Source organism: Hyperoodon ampullatus, assembly GCF_949752795.1.
Source record: "Hyperoodon ampullatus genome assembly, chromosome: 2".
Lineage (NCBI taxonomy): Eukaryota > Metazoa > Chordata > Mammalia > Artiodactyla > Ziphiidae > Hyperoodon > Hyperoodon ampullatus.
In genome coordinates, this window is record NC_136915.1 from 8,860,018 (window position 1) to 8,878,894 (window position 18,877).

The window sequence follows — 18,877 nt, forward strand, 5'->3', positions numbered from 1 at the left end:
CCCTCCTCTTCTGTCCCCTAACTCCACTCTCCTGTCCCTCTCCAGTTTTCATCTTTCTCTGTCTCGCATCTCTCCCGTGTCCTGTCTCTCAGTCTCTGTTTCCCTCCTTCTCCTTGCCCTCTCTTCTTCACTTTCTTTGGGCTGAGGGCAGCCCCCTCTCTTCCTGGACAGACAGTCTAATTGAAATGGAGCATTCTAGAGAATGTTAATAGGAAAGACAGCATTAATTAGCCAGCGCTGGCATAATTAGCTTCCCCTTCTCACTGCCTGGCCTCTAACTGGATAATGAGTCTCTCTCCGTCCAGAGGGCAGGCAGGACAAGGGGACAGGCCATGCCCGGGGATGCCGGAAGGCATCTTGCCTTTGGACCACCCTGCTGGAGTCCTCAGGCTGCCCTCTCCTGCCAGGCCCTCCTGCTGCTTGGGCCCACGTCTTGGGGAGACAGATGCCCGGCCCCTGTCTGTGCCTAAAGGTTTGACATCCCTGGAGCTGCATATTAAGTGGTCTGAGCCTGACAAACAGTGGCCACAGCTGCAGTGTCCCAAAGAGGGGGTGGGGAGCTATTGAGAGTTCTTGAGCAGAACTATGACAGGCATCTAGCCCTGGCAGAGCCGCATGGGCAATGGCTGAGCACATTACAGTCCCCAGAGAGAAGCAAAGAAATCTGTTCAAGTGACAGATAATATACTACACAGACTGAAAGTGCTTTCACCCTTGACACTCCCCACAGCCACGTGAGGCAGGAATGGCCACCTCTGTTTTATAGATGAAGACTCTGAGGTTCAGGATGCAAACTAGGGTCTGACTCCGAACAGCATGCTCTTTCCCTTCTACCCTGATACTTTTGGATGCCTTTACAGTTGCTCGTTAAATGAAAGTGATTGCAGCAAAGTCACACCTCACACTGGCTTTGAGTTCTAAAATCAGAGGATGCAGCAAAAATTGGGAAATCATACATCGTCAAAATTCCCCTCGAATATCCCTTACACGGGGAGGAATATCTCTTCTGTTTGCAACTGGGCTATGAGTCTCCTTTTTCTGTGACCTTGAAAGCCCTGATCTAGTTGGGAGATGTGATGGGCAAATAATAGGATTTTTCTTTCTGTTTTGTACACGTGGTTGAATTCAGTTAAGTGCCTGCTTGATGCAATTCCATTGTAGTATTTGTCTTGGTTATGAGTGGGCAGGGTTAACGCAGGGTGGACGACTGCAGCTACAGGGCACCATCCTCTCCTTCTCTGCAGCCTGCTGACCCTCTCCCTCTCCTGTAGGCTATGGACTCGGAGGATGACCCCTTGCTGCAGGATGTGTGGCTAGAAGAGGCGCAGGAAGAGGAGGAGGAAGCAGCGGGTGAGGCCTTTAGGAGGGCCCAGAAGCCGGGGCCCCAAGCTGGGGCAGGGGGGCAGTGTTGCTGGCGGCACTGGACCTTGCCCTCCCGACCCCCAGCGTCAGGCTTCTGGAATACACTGGGCTGGGCCTTCACCAATCCGTGCTGTGCGGGGCTGGTGCTCTTCCTCGGCTGCAGCATCCCCATGGCTCTTTCAGCCTTCATGTTCCTCTACTACCCGCCGCTGGACATTGACATCTCCTACAATGCCTTTGAGATCCGCAACCATGAGGCCTCCCAGCGTTTCGACGCCCTCGCGCTGGCGCTCAAATCCCAGTTTGGGTCCTGGGGGCGCAACCGGCGCGACCTGGCCGACTTCACTTCTGAGACGCTCCAACGCCTCATCACAGAGCAGTTGCAGCAGCTACATCTAGGCAATCGCTCGCGGCCGGCCGCCCGGGTCCCGTACCAAGACCCTGCCGCGCTAGAGCTTGGCCCAGGATTGTGGGACACCTCCACCGCTCAGAAGCCAGCAGCCAATCGGAGCGGGCGTCTTCGGCGAGAGACTCCACCCCTGAGGAGCCTGGCAGCCAACCAGAGTGAAGCCCAGGTGAACCAGGGGCTGGACAAGAATGGGCAGCGCCAACCCAGCGCCCCTCCCCCCGTGGCGGCTGCGGCCAATCAGAGCCGTGCCCGCCGAGGCACCTCGCGTTGGGACTACTCACACTCCTATGTGAGCGCCAACACCCAGACGCACGCGCACTGGCGCATCGAGCTCATTTTCCTGGCGCGTGGCGACGCAGAGCGCAACATTTTCACGAGTGAGCGGCTGGTCACAATCCACGAGATTGAGCGCAAGATCATGGACCACCCGGGCTTCCGGGAGTTCTGCTGGAAGCCCCATGAAGTGCTGAAAGACCTGCCGCTCGGCTCCTACTCTTACTGCTCCCCGCCCAGCTCGCTCATGACCTACTTCTTCCCCACTGAGAGGGGTGGCAAGATTTACTATGATGGCATGGGCCAGGACCTGGCCGACATCCGGGGTGAGCAGCCCTGGGGGTGGGTGGGGCGGGGCCTGTAGGGACCAGGTCTGAAGGCTGGAGGCGGGGCTTGTAAGGGGTGGAGGCTGAGGGTAGGTGGGGCTTGTAAGGGAAGGGTGGTTAATGAGTCTGGGAGCGGGGCTTGGAGGTTAAGGGAAGGCTTGATTCTTGACTCAGTACTTCACAGACTGGTCGGAGGATGGGGTCAGAATTGGCTTTGAGGTGGAGTCAGGCTGGAGCTGAGTGCTGGGCAGGCCTGGGGGCCATCACTGAGGAAGGGCAGGGAACTGGGGTTGGTTGCAAGATGGGATCTGAGGGAGGCAAGGAAGGAGGTTTGTGTGCACACCTGGATTGAGGGAGACTGGGAGTTATGCTGTGGCTAGAGTTAGGCTTGGGGTGGGGCTTGGGCGTGAGGTTGGTTAGAGGGAAGGTGGGGTGTGGTTACAGAGAACTGGGCATCTGGAGAGAGGCTGGGGTTGATCAAGGTGCATTAGTTTGAAGTACGTTAGGGATGGGACTTGAGAAAGGATGGGGAGGGGCCAGAGGCTGGCTGTGGAGGCGGGGCTTGGGTTTGCCTTTTAAGGGGCACATGGGCGGGGTTCTAAGCAGATGGAGGCGGGACTGGGATGGGAAGGAGTTACAGGACTGCAGAGACTGAGCCTTGGAATTAGGTGAGGTTCAAACTGAAATGAAGGTGTAAACTTAGTGGGAGCCGCCTGAGCATATCTGGGGGGCTGCTCCCCTCGGACAGCTGTGATTTCTCTAAACCATCCGTTCTGTTAGAGACAGTTGGAGGTAGCCCAAGCTGGGACAGTTTTCCATTTCCTTAGAAAGGGGGTGAGGTGTTGAGGAGGGCAGGATGACCCTGATGGAGGGTTGTTGGGAGCTGACCCACTGAGCTCCTTGGACCCCTTGACCTCTGCCCCTGCAGGCTCCCTAGAGCTGGCCATGACTCACCCGGAGTTCTACTGGTATGTGGACGAGGGCCTCTCTGCAGAAAACCTCAAGAGCTCCCTCCTGCGCAGCGAGATCCTCTTTGGAGCACCCCTGCCCAACTACTACTCGGTGGACGATCGCTGGGAGGAGCAGCGGGCTAAGTTTCAGAGCTTTGTGGTCACCTATGTGGCCATGCTGGCCAAGCAGTCCACTAGGTAGGCAGTCCAGCTGCACCCGGTGTGTGCCTGGCCTGTCCTTGTTTGTACCAGGAAAGGGCTGTATTAGCGTAGGGAGTTGGTTTCCAGGTGGTTCTTTTCTCATAAACCCCAGATCCCCTTACCTGCAACCTTTTCCCCAGGAGATCTTTCTTCTCAGATCAGGGGCAGAGCCAGATACATCCTCATCATCACCCTGACAGATGAAAGGACGCTTTTCCTGATCAGTGCTGATGGTTTAGTGAACATGACAGCTTTGGAGGAACTTCTGCCCTCGGGGTCTTTGGTATTGATTTTCTCCTGAGGTGGTGCTAGAAGGCCTCTGGAAAGAGTATTGACCAGGGCAAGGAGTTCCTCTCTGCTTCTACTATCCAGGGAGATAGTGGGCAAGTCACTTCACTTCTCTGGGCCTCTGATACTGGTAAAACGGGGATGATGACTCCTGCTGCCCTTCTGCAGTTATTAGGAGGAGACGAACTAAGAGATGTGAAAGAGCTTTTGGGCAGTGGGTGCTTTGATCGTCCTCCAGCCCTTGGGATGTGTGTCTGAGTATACAACTGGGCCTCTCCCCACCAGGAAAGAGCATTGGATAGCTCATCTGTCAGTCCTGCAGGGCAGTAGCTCCAGTGCCTCTTGCTCCTCTGCCCTGACAAGTCAGCCCCCGGCACAGGTGGAATGAATCTGACTGAAATACCCTCATTCCTTTATTGAGCAACTACTGTAATAATCAGAGCTAACATTTATTGAGTGCTTACCCTGTGCCACACACTGTTCTGAGCCCCTTATACACACCATAAGCATCTTAAGCATATCAAGTTATTAGGTTATTTTGGATAACTTGTGGATTTGTTTCTGTGGTCTGTTCTTTCACTTGGTTTTTGGTCATGGGGTCCTGCCTGTGGGTATGCCTGGTAGTTTTTACTGAGTGATGAACATTGTATATAAAAACATAGAGGTCCAGATGATGTTATTTCTTCCAGAGAAAGTTTATCCTTCCCTCCACTAGGCAGATGGAGTTGTGACTGATCACCTTAAATAGTCAGCAGTCACACGAAGTCGAGGCAGGTTTGCAATACTGAAAATTCTCAGCCTACCTCTAGTTTGCCCTTGGTTCTCTAAGATATTCAACTGAGAGCCTGGAGTATTCTGCAGAGCCCCTTCCCCTGACAGGTTTCAGACCCTAATCTTTGTCTCTCAAAACTGCTAAAAATATCTCTACTCTGGTTTTTCAGAGCCTTTCTGCTTAGCTTTGTAGCCTCATACTCCACACGGCCCCAGTATTTGGCAGAAGTGCTGAGGAAGAAACTGGCTTTATGCTATGCTGCTCTGCAAGTCTCTGCCCAAAGCTCTGCTAGTTTTTCTGACTCCGCGCCTAGACTTTTAGCCTCATGCCTGTGTTCAGAATCAGCAAATACCTCTAGGGTAAACGCAGCTGTAGAAGGGAAGCTTACCTTTTGTAGGTTCTTTGCTTTCTGGAGTCTTAGCCCTCTAGTTCTTATTGCTTCAGGAAGTCTCTAATGTCATTAAACAGATGATTTCTCAATTTTATGTGACTTTTTAGTAGTTCTAGGCAAGAATATTGTTCTTGCATGAGCTATTCCTTTCTACTTGAGAGTAAAAGTTTGGGCCCATGTGTTTTATAGCCAGTAACTAAGACAGGACCTGGAACCTAGAAGGCATTCTATCAAAGCTATACAAATGAATGAATGAATAAACAATTGATTGAACTTTCAGTTTTCTACTCTAATGAAAGATCAATTAATCCATTTAGTTCAACAAAGTAGATAATCCAAAGATCTTTTCTACTTGGTTTTTAAATGTCCTGTTTGGTTTTTTAAACAGCTTTATTGAGGTATAATTGATATACAACCAGTTGCATATACTTAAAGTTTACAATTTGATTAGTTTTGACCCATGTATACACCATGAAACCTTCACCACAATCAAGATAATGAAAAGACCCGTCACCCCCAGAAGTTTATTCATGTCCCCTTGATAATCACTCCATCCTGCCTCACCTTGCCTTCCCACTGCCACCCCAGGACCACTTTCTGTTTTTTATCACTGTATATTCATTTTCATTTTCTAGAGTTTTATATACATGGCATCATATAGTATGCACAATTTTGATTGCTCTCTTTCACTCAGCCTAATTATTTTGAATTGTATCCATGTTGTTGCATGTGTAGATGGTTTATTCTTTTTAAATGCTGAGTAGTATCCATTGTGTGGAGATGCCACCTTTTGTTCATCCACTCACCTGTTTATGGGTATTTGGGTTGTTTCCAGGTTTGGCTATTGCAGATAGAGCTGCTATGAACAAGCCTTTGTGTGAACAAGTGCTTTCATATGTCTTAGATAAATACCTAGGAGTGAAATGACTAGATCATATGGTAGGTGTGTGTTTAACTTTTTAAGAAACTGCCAAGTTGTTTTCCAGATTGGTTGTACCATTTTGCATTCCCACCCAGTGTATAAGAATTCCAGTTCCTCCACAACCTCTCTAACACTTGGTATGGTCAGTGTAAAAAGTTTTAGCCGTTCTACTAGGTGTGTGGTGATATCTCATTGCAATTTGAATTTGAATTTCCCTAATTACCAGTGATGTTCACGTGCTGATTTGACATCCATTTATCTTCATTGGTGACTATTTAGATCTTTTGATCACTTTAAAACTGGTTTTACATTTAGATCTGTGATATTCCATTTTTAATTAATCTTTGTATATGGTGCAAGGCATACACTATAAACACTTTGTATATATTGTAACGTGCCGATATTTATTTATTATTTTTATATGACTATCCAGATGTTCCAGCATCATTTGTTGAAAAGATCATTCTTTCTTCACTGAATTGCCTTTGCATCTTGGACAAAAATCTTTTGTCCGTATATATGTGAGTCTGTTTCTGGATGCTCTGTTCTGTTCCATTGATCTATTTTTTATTTGCACACCAGTATTACACTGTCTTGATTATGGTAGCTTTATACTATGTCTTGTCCAAGTGTTAGTCTTCCAGCTTTGTTGTTCTTTTTCAAAGTTGTTTTAGTTATTCTAGGTCCTTTGCATTTCCCTATGAATTTGAGAATCAGCTTGTCCAATTCTCCAAATAAAAGTCTGCTGGGGGCTTCCCTGGTGGCGCAGTGGTTGAGAATCCGCCTGCCAATGCAGGATACACGGGTTCGAGCCCTGGTCTGGGAAGATCCCACATGCCAGGGAGCGGCTGGCCCCGTGAGCCACAATTACTGAGCCTGTGCGTCTGGAGCCTGTGCTCCGCAACAAGGGAGGCCGCGATAGCGAGAGGCCCGCGCACCGCGATGAGGAGTGGCCCCCACTTGCCATAACTGGAGAAAGCCCTCGCACAGAAACGAAGACCCAACACAGCCATAAATAAATAAATAAAAATTAAAAAAAAAAAAAGTCTGCTGGGATCTTGATTATGATTGTGTCAAATACACAGATCAATTTGAGGGGAACTGACATCTTAACAGTATTAGTCTTATGACTAATGAATGTGGTGTATATGATGTCTTTTGTCAGATTTATCCCTATTTCATATTCTTATACTATTGTAAATGGTATTTTTAAAAAAATTTCATTTGTCAATTGTTAGTTGCTAGTATATAGAAATATAATTGACTTTGGGTCCTGCAACCTTGCTAAGCTCCCTTATAAGTTCTAGAAGATTTTTGGTAGATTACATTTGATTTTCTACATAGTTAATTATGTCTTTTGCTAATAAAGACAGTTTTACTTCTTGCTTTCCAATTTGAATGCCTTTTATTTCTTTCTCTTGCCTGAATGCACTGGCTAGAACATCCAGTACAATGTTGAATAAGTGATGAGAATGGACAACACTGTATTATCCCTGACCAAAGTATGTAGGTTTTTTGTAGATGTCCTTCACCAGGTTAAGGAAGTTCCCTTCTATTCCTAATTTGCTGGTGTCTTTTTTTTTTTTAATCAGTAAGGAATATTCAGTTTTCTCAAATGTTTTTTCTGCATCTAGAGAGAGATCATACAGTATTTCTTTTTTAATTTAATATGGTGAATTACATTGATTGAGTTTTTAATTTTAAGCCATCCTTGCATTCTTAGGGTAAATCCCCCTTGGTCATGATATATCATCCTTTTTATATAGTGTTAGATTCTATTTGTATTCTTTGTTCATTGGTATATGTTCATGATGGATACTAGGCTGTAGTTTTCTTGTAATATCTCTGTTTGATTTTGGTATCAAAATGTTTTTCTTAATTAATTTATTTATTTATTTTAGTTTTGGCTGTGTTGGGTCTTCGTTTCTGTGTGAGGGCTTTCTCTAGTTGCGGCAAGCAGGGGCCACTCTTCATCGCAGTGCGCGGGCCTCTCACTGTCACGGCCTCTCTTGTTGCGGAGCACAGGCTCCAGACGCACAGGCTCAGTAGTTGTGGCTCACAGGCCCAGTTGCTCCGCAGCATGTGGGATCTTCCCAGACCAGGGCTCGAACCCGTGTCCCCGGTATTGGCAGGCAGATTCTCAACCACTGCACCACCAGGGAAGCCCTATCAAAATGTTTTACAGAATGAGGTGGAAAGTATTCTCCTCTCTTCAGTTGTCTGGAGAGTTTGTAGAGAACTGGCATTATTCTTCCTTAAATGTTTGATAGAATTCACCAATGAAACTGTCTGGATCTGGAGTTTTCTTTATGGGAAGGTTTTAACTACAAATTCAATTCTTAAATATACATATAGGGCTATTAAAGTTATTTCTATATTCTTGCACAAGCTTTGGTAGTATATTTCATGAAATTTGTCCATTTCATTTAAATTGTCAAATGAAATTGTCAAACTGTCAAATGACATTTCATTAAAATGTCAAAGTGATTCATAATATTCCCTTATTATCTTTGAATATTTATAAAAACTGTAGTGATATCCCTTCTTTCATGTGTGTTTTATCTCCTTTTTTCATGATTAGTCTGGCTAGAAGTTTATCAATCTTATTGATCTTCTCAAAGGACTAGCTTTTGGTTTCATTGATTTTTCTTTACTATCTTTCTGTTTGTTTATTTATATATTTATATATTTATGCTCTGATCTTCATTATTTCCTTTCTTACACCTACTTTATATATAATTTTCTCTTGTTCTTCTTTCTTGCAGTAGAAGCTGAGGTCATTGATTTGAAAGCTTTCTCCTTTTCTTAAATAAGTGTTTATTGCTATAAAATTACCATTGAGCATTGTTTTAGCTCATGTCACACATTTTGACATATGCTTTCATTTTCATTCAATTCAGAATACTTTCAATTTTCCCTTTTGATCTCTTCTTTGACCCTTGTATTATTTAAAAATGTGTTAGTCTCCAAATATTTATGAATTTCCCAGATAGTGTGTTGTTGCTAATTTTGAATTTAATTCTATCATGGTCAGAGAACATGCTTTGCATGACTTAAGTTATTCTAAATTTATTGAGTTTTGTTTTATGGTCCAGAATATCGTCTGTCTTGCTAAATGTTCCCTGTGCACTTGAAAAGAATGTATATTTTGCTGTTGTTTGGTGGGGTAGTCTATAAATGTCAATTAAGTCAAGTTGGTTGATTATGTTGTTCAAGTCTTCTATATCCTTACTGATCTTCTGTCTAATTGTTCTAGCAATCATTGAGAAAAGGGGTTTTGAAATGTTCAACTATAATTGCAGGTTTGTCTATTTCTTTTTTCATTTCTATCAGTTTTTGCTTCATGTATTTTAAAGCTCTGTTGTTAAGTCCAAAACATGTAGTATTGTTGTATTCTTTTAATGAACTGAGCCCTTTATCATTTTTAAATTACTTTCTTTATCCCTAGTAATATTCTTTGCTCTGAAATTGATTTCATTTGTTATTAATGTAACCACTCCAACTTTCTTTTGATTCATGTCAGCGTGGTATATTTTTTTCTGCACTTTTGTTTTTAACCGTTTGTGTCTATATTTAAAGTGAGTTTCTTGTAGGTAGCTGGGTCTTGATTTTTTTTAAATCTAATCTGACTGTCTCTGCCTTTTAATTGGGGTGTTTAGACCATTTACAGTTAATGCATTGCTAATATGGTTAGACTTAAGACTATTTTATTTTATTCTCTTTGTCCCATATATTCTTAGTTCCCTTTTTCCTCTCTTCAGCCTTCTTTTAGACTGAGAAGTTTTTATTATTCCATTTTATTTCCTTTGTTGTTTTTTTAGCTATAAATATTTAGTTTAGTGGTTGCTTCAAGGTTTATAGTATACATCCTTAAATTATCAGTGTATCTTCAAATGATGTTAAACCACTTCATGTATAGTGTATACTATACATGAATAGTATACCACCATTTCCTTCTTCCTGGCCTTTATGCTATTGTTATCATATATTTTATTTTCATATATGTTATAAACCCCATACCACATTATTATTATTTCTGTTTAAACGGTCAGTTATCTTTTTAAAAGATTTACATAAGAATAAGAAAATTTTGTACATTTATTCATGTTGTTACCATTTCCGGTCCTCTTTATTCCTTTGTGTAGACGTATATTTCCATCTGTAATCATTTTCCTTCTGCCTGAAGGACTTCCTTTAACATCTCTTGTAGTGCAGGTGTACTGGAGATGAATTCTTTCAGCTTCTTAAAAAATTTATTTATTTTTGGCTGCATTGGGTCTTAGTTGCTGTGTGTGGGCTTTCTCTAGTTGTGGTGAGTGAGGGCTATTCTTCGTTGCGGTGCGCAGGCTTCTCATTGCGGTGGCTTCTCCTGTTGCAGAGCACAGGCTCTAGGTGTGCAGGCTTCAGTAGTTGTGGCATGCAGGCTCGGTAGTTGTGGCTCCTGGGCTCTAGAGTGCAGGCTCAGTAGTTGTGGCACACGGGCTTAGTTGCTCCACGGCATGTGGGATCTTCCAGGACCAGGGCTCGAACCCATGTCCCCTGCATCGGCAGGCGGATTCTTAACCACTGTGCCACCAGGGAAGCCCCCTTTCAGCTTTTGTATACTGAAGAAGTCTTTATTTTGCCTTTGTTTTTGAAATATATTTTTCAAGATATAGAATTCTGGGTTGACTTTTTCCCCAGTTGGTAAAGGACCTTGATCCATCGTCTTCTCACTTGCATTGTTTCTGAAGAGAAATCTGCTGTCATCCTTATTTTTGTTCCTCTGTGTAATGCATCTTTTATCTCAGGCTGCTTTTAAGATTTTATCTTGGTCACTGATTTTGAGCAATTTGATTATGATGTGCATTGTTTTTGTTTTATTCATGGTTTGGGGGGGCTTGGGGTCCATTGCTTGAGCCTTTTGAATCAATGGGTTTATAGTTTTCATCAAGTCTGGAAAACTTTCAGCCTCTTTTGAGAAGTCACTAACCCATATATTAGGCTGCAGTGAAGCCTGGAAACTCTCTCAAGCCAGTAAGTCAGGGTAAGCATAGGGTCCATTTTGTTTCTCACCTCTCAGAGATCACCATTCTTTGTTATCTCATGTCTCATGTATTTTCTTATGTTTTTCATTAGTTTCACTGGGAAGGTAAATCTAGATTTCATCTTGTTACTCCATCTTGGCCAGAAGCAGATCTCATTTTTGTTTGTATTTTAAAACTCAACTTGACCAGCTTGGTTAAGTTTTTCTTATTAAGAATAACTGCTGTTAAATGCACACTAGCAGTGTAAAACAGTATCTGGAAGCTGGTTTGAATTTAGAATTTTGCTGTGAATAATTTAGAATTGGAAGATGACATAGAATTTGGCTATAATTGATTATTATTTGTGTAGAGCAGTGGTCTCAACCTCACTGATAATTCAGTCCCACCCCAGACATTCTGATTTCATTTGTCAAGAGTATGGCCTAGACATCAGGACTTTTGGAAGTCCCCCAGGTGATCATAATGTAGAGCCAAGGTGAAGAGACACTAGGTGGATGGCTCCCAGACCTCCTCTGTCTCTGATCCACTCCATCTTTCCTCTCTCTGTGTCCTCCCTTCTTCAGCAAAGTGCAGGTTCTGTATGGGGGGACGGACCTCTTTGACTATGAGGTTCGCAGAACCTTCAACAATGACATGCTCCTGGCCTTCATCAGCAGCAGCTGCATTGCCGCCCTCGTCTACATTCTCACCTCCTGCTCAGGTAGGGTTTCTTCAAAAGCCCCGCGTGGAGCCAGCCCCTTCTTTTCTTCCAGTGTGCTTCTCTCTGGACAAAGCCTTCCTGCTCAGGAATGCCAGAAATGGTCTTGAATCCACTATGTCAGAACTGGTGGGGGGAGGGGTGCTCAGACATCACCTTCTAACCCCAGGCAGGTAGACTGAGGTTCAGAGGCAGGTTGGGCCATGCCCAAGGGCCCCCATCCCCATGACCTCCCACAGTTGAACTTTTTTCCCTTTGACCATCTTTTTCTTGCCGATAAACTTGCTGATAAGTTTTGGGGAGTCTGGAGTATTGGACACCTTATGAATTATTCTGTAGCCTGTGCTATAGTCCCAGTCAGCTGCCCTTAATCCCCCAGTTTACTTTTCCACCACCATCTCCCCATATACCCTAGCTGCTTCTTTCTGCATATACAGTAGGTACTCTCTATTGCTCAAGTGAATGAGAGATTGGTCATACCTTCAAAAATGGAAAAGACCTTCATTCATCCATGTAACAGATATTAATTGGGCACCAACTATGTTCCAGATGCTCTAAGGTGCCAGGGATCCAGGCACATGGGGAACATCACAGACACACTTCCTACCCCCATGGAACCTCTAGTTTACTGGGGTGACAGATGTAAATATATAATAATTCCCCACTAGCACTTGAAACAAGTTCTGCAAAGATGAGGGCCCATAAACAACTTGACTTACTCAAAAATGGCTTCATTTGCCACTCAGACCTCCTGCCCAGCCCTTTCTCTGGGTGCAGAAAACTGTGCTGGGCTCAGACAGGGGTGGTAGAGATACTCCCTGGGGTTGGGGGGGCGCTGTGAGGCAGGACCCAGCAGGGGCCAGGGACACTGAAGAGGTGTGTTCCTCTGGGTCCACCCACTCTCTCCGTCCCCTGTGCCTCTTGCCCTGCCTAGTGTTCCTGTCCTTCTTCGGAATTGCCAGCATCGGCCTCAGCTGCCTGGTGGCACTCTTCCTGTACCATGTGGTCTTTGGTATCCAGTACTTGGGCATCCTCAATGGGGTGGCTGCCTTTGTGATAGTGGGCATTGGTGAGTTGCCTCTGTTGCCATGGTAATGGGCCCTGGGAACTTGGGAACTCTGTCCCCAAAAGGGCCTTCTTCCAGGAGGCAAAGCCTGGCTCCCATGGGGGCTCCAAAAAGTCCCCTTTCAGACCTCGGAGCCTTGGAATTGGGGTGGTGGGGGGGTAGAATATGAGTGGTGGGTGATCTTTGACATATGATGGGTGGAGCCCCCAAGGGGTGGAAGGAATGGGTAGATATTCTGGGTGGAGGTTAAGAATGGTGGGAAAGGTGGGAAGGGGGCTAAGATTTGGAGGAAAGGGCCTGGTTCTGGTGGGGGCGGGGGTGAGGACCGAGGAGCATGGAGGGTGGGGCTTGGGTTCCTGGCCCAGATTGGGTCTGGCTGTGGACACGGCAGAGTGATCCTGAGCCCTGCTGGCCGGGGCTCCCTCCCGTAGGCGTGGACGATGTCTTTGTATTCATCAACACCTACCGCCAGGCCACCCACCTGGAAGACCCGCAGCTGCGGATGATCCATACCATCCAGACGGCGGGCAAGGCCACCTTCTTCACCTCCCTGACCACGGCTGCCGCCTATGCAGCTAACGTCTTCTCCCAGGTGGGAGCCCGCCCTCCCCACCCCGACCTGACCTCCCCGTCCCTCCCGTGCACAACTGGCCCCTGGTCTCTGCTCTTCCTACCCGCCCCTTCTCTTGGGGCCACGCAGCCTCTGCCTCAAGGTTCCTGCCACGTCCCTAGAGTCCATTCTTTTCTCATTTTAAAAAAAATTTTTAATGGAGTATCGTGGATTTACAGTGTGGTGTTAGTTGCTGGTGTACAGCAAAGTGAATCAGTTATACATTTACATATGTCCACTCTTTTTAAGATTCTTTTCCCATATAGGCCATTACAGAGTATTCAGTAGAGTTCCCTGTGCTGTACAGTAGGTCCTTATTAGTTATCTATTTTACATATAGTTGTGTGTATATGTCAATCCCAATCTCCCAATTTACCCCTCCCCCGCTTAGAGTCCATTTTTGCTACTAGTCATCATTACCAGAACTTAACAAATGGGAGAATTATAATAATACAAATAGTGTTTCTCATTGATGCTCATTAATGCTAATCCAACCTCTGTCCTGAAGGGCGTTTGGCAGTTTCCAAAGGTCCCCCAGCTGGTAAGTGGTGAGCCTGCCCATGTCTCCTGACTGGGGTCCAGGGCCCTCTCCACCCACTGGCTTCACACCACGTGGTCATGCCTCACACTCACTTTTCTCTCGCTGACCCCACGCTCCTTCACGTCTGAGTTGGGCTCAGGAGAAGGATCTCAGGCCAGGTCCTTGGTGCCAACAGAGCCTATAGGACAGTGAGCCTTCCTGAATCTGAGAGGTTTTATGACCTGGGCTGGGGATCCCGTGTGGAAACCACTAGGTGCTTTGGGATTCTCCAGGCCTTCCTAGAGAACCACATCCAGAAAACAGGCAGAGCTGGGTTCACATCCCACCTCTGCCATTTTCTGGCTGTGTGACCTTCAGCAGGTTGTTTAAACTCTCTCAGAGCCTCACTTTCCTCATGTGTGGATCATCAGGGACTGACATGAGGTGATTGTGAAAGTGTTTCACAAACAGTGAAGGCCTGTCTGCTTGTTGGCTACAGTTTCCTTCTGACTGCCACGCCCTGTGCAGGTCCCTGTGACCCTGTGCAGGGCGCACACCCAGCCTCCCTATTCCCATCACAGCAGCTTTTCCTCCCTTCCCCCTTGCTGACACGTGGCCTGCTCCAACAGGGCATGTCTTCCTCGGTCCTTCATGTAATGACAGTTATGGAGCGCTTGCTCTGTGCTGAGCACTATTCCGGGCAGAGGGCTGCAGTGTGGACCAGAGGTGGGACTCTTCCTCCCCTGCCCCGCCCCTGGCACCAGCCCGGCCCTCTGACGACCTCCTAGGCCAGTGCCTCTGTGCCAGCAGCCCCGGCCTCCTCATCCTGCCTCCGTCTGAGGGTGGTCGGGGGTCCTGAGTGCCTCACTGCAGAGTCCCCAGGCTCCCTGGGCTCCAGGCCTGATAGTCCCACATCCCCCCTCTACTTCCCCATTGCCAGATCCCGGCCGTCCACGACTTCGGCCTGTTCATGTCTCTCATCGTGTCCTGCTGCTGGCTGGCTGTGCTCTTCACCATGCCTGCTGCCCTGGGCATCTGGAGCCTTTATATGGCGCCACTGGAGAGTGCCTGCCAGACCAGGTGAGCCAGGCAGGGGGTCGTGTCCTCCTCTCACAGAATATCCACAGCAGGCCCTTGGGGGGCCATTCAGCACACCCTCCTGTCTCCCAAGAGCCTCGTGATTCACCATTGAGCACCTTCCATATGCCCAGTCCTATGCCGGGCACTCCTGGGGGAGCAGAAGAAGAAGAGAATCCTGTCCAGTAGTTACATCTGATCACCTGCTATGTGCCAGGAAGTGGGCAATGAGCTTTTGTACGAGATTTTACTGCCACCCTCCCCAAGGACCCTGGCAGCTGGGTCCTCTTATTTCACCCATTTTATAGACAAGGAAACAGAGGCTTGGAGCAGTTGGGCAACTTTCTCAAGGTTACCCATTTAATAGGCAGTGGAGCTGAGATTTAGACCACATAATCCGACTCCGGATCCCATGCTCTTAGCCGCCACGTTGAGTGTCCTCAAGGTTCTCATCTTGGGGGAGGAACCATATTTAGGTGCAGTGAGTGGTGTGCAGAGTTGAATGGATCAACCCAGAGCCGCTGCTGAAGGTCTAGGGGTTGGGGTCTCATGGGCCAGGTGGTCAGTGGCGGGGGGCGGGGACAGTGACCAAATGGAATCCAGCCTGGGTGGCTGCCTGGGTTGGGAGTCCTGAGGAATGATGGGGGGTCTGGGCTTGGGGCAGGGCGTGCAAGGGCAGGACTGCCAGGGGTCCATGACAGTGTCCACCTGACCATGGTGGGCCAAGGAGGGGCAGCGAGGTGCTCAGACTCGGGCCTGGGACGCACTCCGCTCTCCCACACACACCCCCTGCTTCAGGGCCACCATGTATGGTGGTACAGGTTGGGCACTGGACAAGGGCACTCTGGCTGAGGCACAGCGGTCTGCACTATAGACGTTCAGATTTGACTATTTCTATGGCAGTTTTGTGACATAGAAGCAAAGTGTCTTGGGTAAAGGGCTCCTTGTTTCTAATCTCTACAGAGACACCAACTAAACCCACCCTGTCCCGCCCCCAAGTCTGGGGCAGTGGACACAGCAGTCTTCCCAGTCCTGGGCTCCAGCCTCCGCCTCTGCCTGGCGGCTGTGGAACCTTGGACATGTTACCTAACCTCTCTGCATCTCAGCTTCCTGTTCTATAAAATGGGTGCATGGAACCCCGTGAGGATTAATGAGAGAATCTTACTGCCTGGCACGTAGTATTCCTGGCACATTCACCGTGTGCACTGTTCTTGTCCCCAGTCCCTAGGGTGAGCCTTGTGTCCCTCACATTCACTCCAGCCGAGGCCTCAGCTACGTCCTCAGCCCAGCCCCGCTTCCCCGTCCTCCTGGTGTCAGGGCCCTGGGCACACGATGGGGGAGACATGATTCCCCTGCTTTGGTCACCTTGATGCTTGGGCAGCTGCGAGTCATCATCCCCTCTCCCTGGGTAATGGCTGCTGTCACCATTTGTGTCCCCAGAGGAAGAGTGGCACCCAAGGGCCCCAGGGGAGATGGCGCTAGAGAGAACTCAGGTGCAGGCCCCTGGAAACCTGTGATGCGTGTCCTGTGTGAGCTGTCGGCAGCGGTGTGATACCTGGGTTCACCTTCCCCCACTTCTCTGGACACCCAGGACTCACCCCCTCCTCCCACTGTCTCCACAGCTGCCACCAGAAGTGCGGCTGCAGGAGCTCCCTGCACTTCCCCGGGGACGTGTTTGCTGCTGCTGAGCGGGCTGGGGGCAGCCCTGCTCAGGGCCCCATGCCCTACCTGGATGATGACATCCCCTTGCTCAATGTGGAGGAGGAGCCAGGTGAGAGCTGGTGCGGGCCTCCCGCTGAGCCTGCTGGGACCCAGGAGCTGCCTCGGCCAGGGGAAGTAGCCCTTGGCGAGCTGGTATGCGGACAGGCTGGTCCTGAGGAGGGGGCAGGACGAGATCCCCATCAAGCGTTTGGGCTTCCCTGGAGAGGGCAGGGACCAGGGTGGGCTCTGACCCGCTTCTGGGCCTGCCCTCTGACAGGCCGCTGCTCTGCCCCGGCAGTGTCGCTGGAGCTGGGAGACGCGTCCCTGGTGTCTGTGCCCCCCAAGGGCCTGCAGCCAGTCCCCGATGGGGGCAGCCGGGGGCAGCTCATCGCCCAGCTGCAGGAGCTGCTGCACCACTGGGTACTGTGGTCTGCCGTCAAGAGCCGTTGGGTGATTGTGGGTAAGTGGGCTCTCCACTCTCCTTTCCCCCATCTTGCAGCTTCTCCCAGTGCCTAAGGCGTGGGGTCAGACCCCACCCCATGCAAACAACATGCAGGCATTGGGAACCTGCCCCTGTTCCCCAAATGAGCTAGAGGTCAGAAACCTGGGCTGGTGTCCCTCACTCTCGGAGCTTTACCCCCTTCCTGCGTAGAATAAAGCTGGTTCCACGGTAGCTGTTGCTTATTGAGCACCTACTATGTGCCAGTCATGAGGCTGGGCAGCAGAGCAGAGCGCCCAGTGCTTGGGCTCTGGATTTAGACCAGCTTGGCTAAGTTGGAATCCTAATTCTGCCGTGTACTAGCAGTGTCTCCTTGACTGTGCCAGTTAGTCTGAGCCTCCGTTTCCTGTCCTGTAAGTGAGGATAAGAATAGTATCTATCTACTAAGGCAGTTGTGAGGAAAGCCACAGTGTATGTAAAGAACTTAGCCCAGTGCAAGGCATGTAGTAAGTGCTCAGTGAAAGTTAAGTGCTACTATTATTAATTATCATTATTATAATCACTGACTGTATTTAGGTCTGTGTAAGATCAAGTGGAGATGCTGGCTGTTTATAAACTCTTAAGGGCTCTAAGATGGTGGCTGGTTCTTGTCCAGGAACATGAGCTTATAGCTTATAGTCTGACCACCAATGACACATGTAACAACCGGCCCCTACCTCCAAGGGACGGACCCCTAGCAGCCTCACCCACAGGCTGGCACGCTGGGCCTTTGCCTGCTCCCTTGGGATACCTGCCCCCCCTTCCCCCGCCGTCCCCATAGAGGGAGCAGCTCTTTCCCAGGGCTCTGGAAGCCCCGGCTGTGAATGCCCCCACCCCACCCCACCCCCGGCCCCAGCCCTGCCTAGCGCAGCGTCCTTTCCTCGCAGGGCTCTTCGTCTCCATCCTCATCCTGTCCCTGGTGTTCGCCAGCCGGCTCCGCCCCGCCAGCCGGGCCCCGCTGCTCTTCCGGCCGGATACCAACATCCAGGTGCTGCTGGATCTCAAGTACAACTTGAGCGCCGAGGGCATCTCCTGTATCACCTGTTCAGGTGAGGGTTTCCCGCCAGGCTGTCCCCTGTGGGCCCCTGCCCCTTTTGGAGTCCACGTCTCCAAGACGAGAGATGTGAGATCCAGGCTCCCCATCACAGTATGACCTCAGGCCAGTCACTCCACCTCTAAGCCTCCATGTTTTCACATTTCATTAAACGAATACTTACTGGCTGCCAGCTGTGCTGGTGCTGGGGAGGCCGTAGTGGGCAGGACAGGCTTCTTGAGCTCAGGGCGTTCATTCCACTGCTGGGGCAGGCCATATAATAGTAGATCTGAGCTGTGGTGGACTAAAAGGAGGGTGACTGGGGAGCTCAGCATCATGGAAGCCTTCTTCCTGGAGGAGGGAATGTCTAAGGCAAGACTTAGCCTGCCTGGGTCGGGGGGAGGGAGGGAAGGAGTTGACCAAGCTGGGAGAGGAGAGGAGAGAAGCGGTCTAGGCAGAGGGGAGCACCAGAGTGGGAAAGACCAGGGCCAGGTTTGATGGAGGTAGTTGCAGGAGCTAAGGCTGGCCAGGTGGGCTGGGCCAGGGCCTGCTGGGGTACAGTGAGGAGTCTGGATTGTATTGTAATTGGCACTGGAAGCTAGTGGAGGGCTTTAAGCAGAGAAGGACCAGCTGCTGTGTGGTCGGAGGGCCAGCGTGAGCGTGGCTGGGAGCCCAGGTGGGAGTCTCGTGCAGTCATCTAGACAAGAGACAGTGGGGGCTGGAGCCGGTGTGGCCGATGGTGACAGTGAAGACAAGAGGTTTTCAGGAGGTGAA

At 48.8% G+C, this 18,877-nt stretch overlaps 1 protein-coding gene across 1 annotated transcript in view; it reads left to right on the forward strand.

Annotated features, from left to right (window-relative positions):
* Window positions 1-1,274: 1,274 nt before the first annotated feature.
* DISP3 (dispatched RND transporter family member 3) overlaps window positions 1,275-18,877 on the forward strand; it is a gene marked incomplete at both ends in the record, with an annotated part of 31,237 nt that continues 13,634 nt past the window's right edge. Inside the window, 9 exons of the mRNA XM_079698024.1 lie at window positions 1,275-2,370; window positions 3,299-3,518; window positions 11,485-11,621; window positions 12,553-12,687; window positions 13,116-13,276; window positions 14,755-14,894; window positions 16,514-16,662; window positions 16,891-17,052; window positions 17,958-18,119. Coding sequence (XP_079554150.1) covers window positions 1,275-2,370; window positions 3,299-3,518; window positions 11,485-11,621; window positions 12,553-12,687; window positions 13,116-13,276; window positions 14,755-14,894; window positions 16,514-16,662; window positions 16,891-17,052; window positions 17,958-18,119 — 2,362 coding nt within the window. The remainder of the gene's footprint in view (window positions 2,371-3,298; window positions 3,519-11,484; window positions 11,622-12,552; window positions 12,688-13,115; window positions 13,277-14,754; window positions 14,895-16,513; window positions 16,663-16,890; window positions 17,053-17,957; window positions 18,120-18,877) is intronic.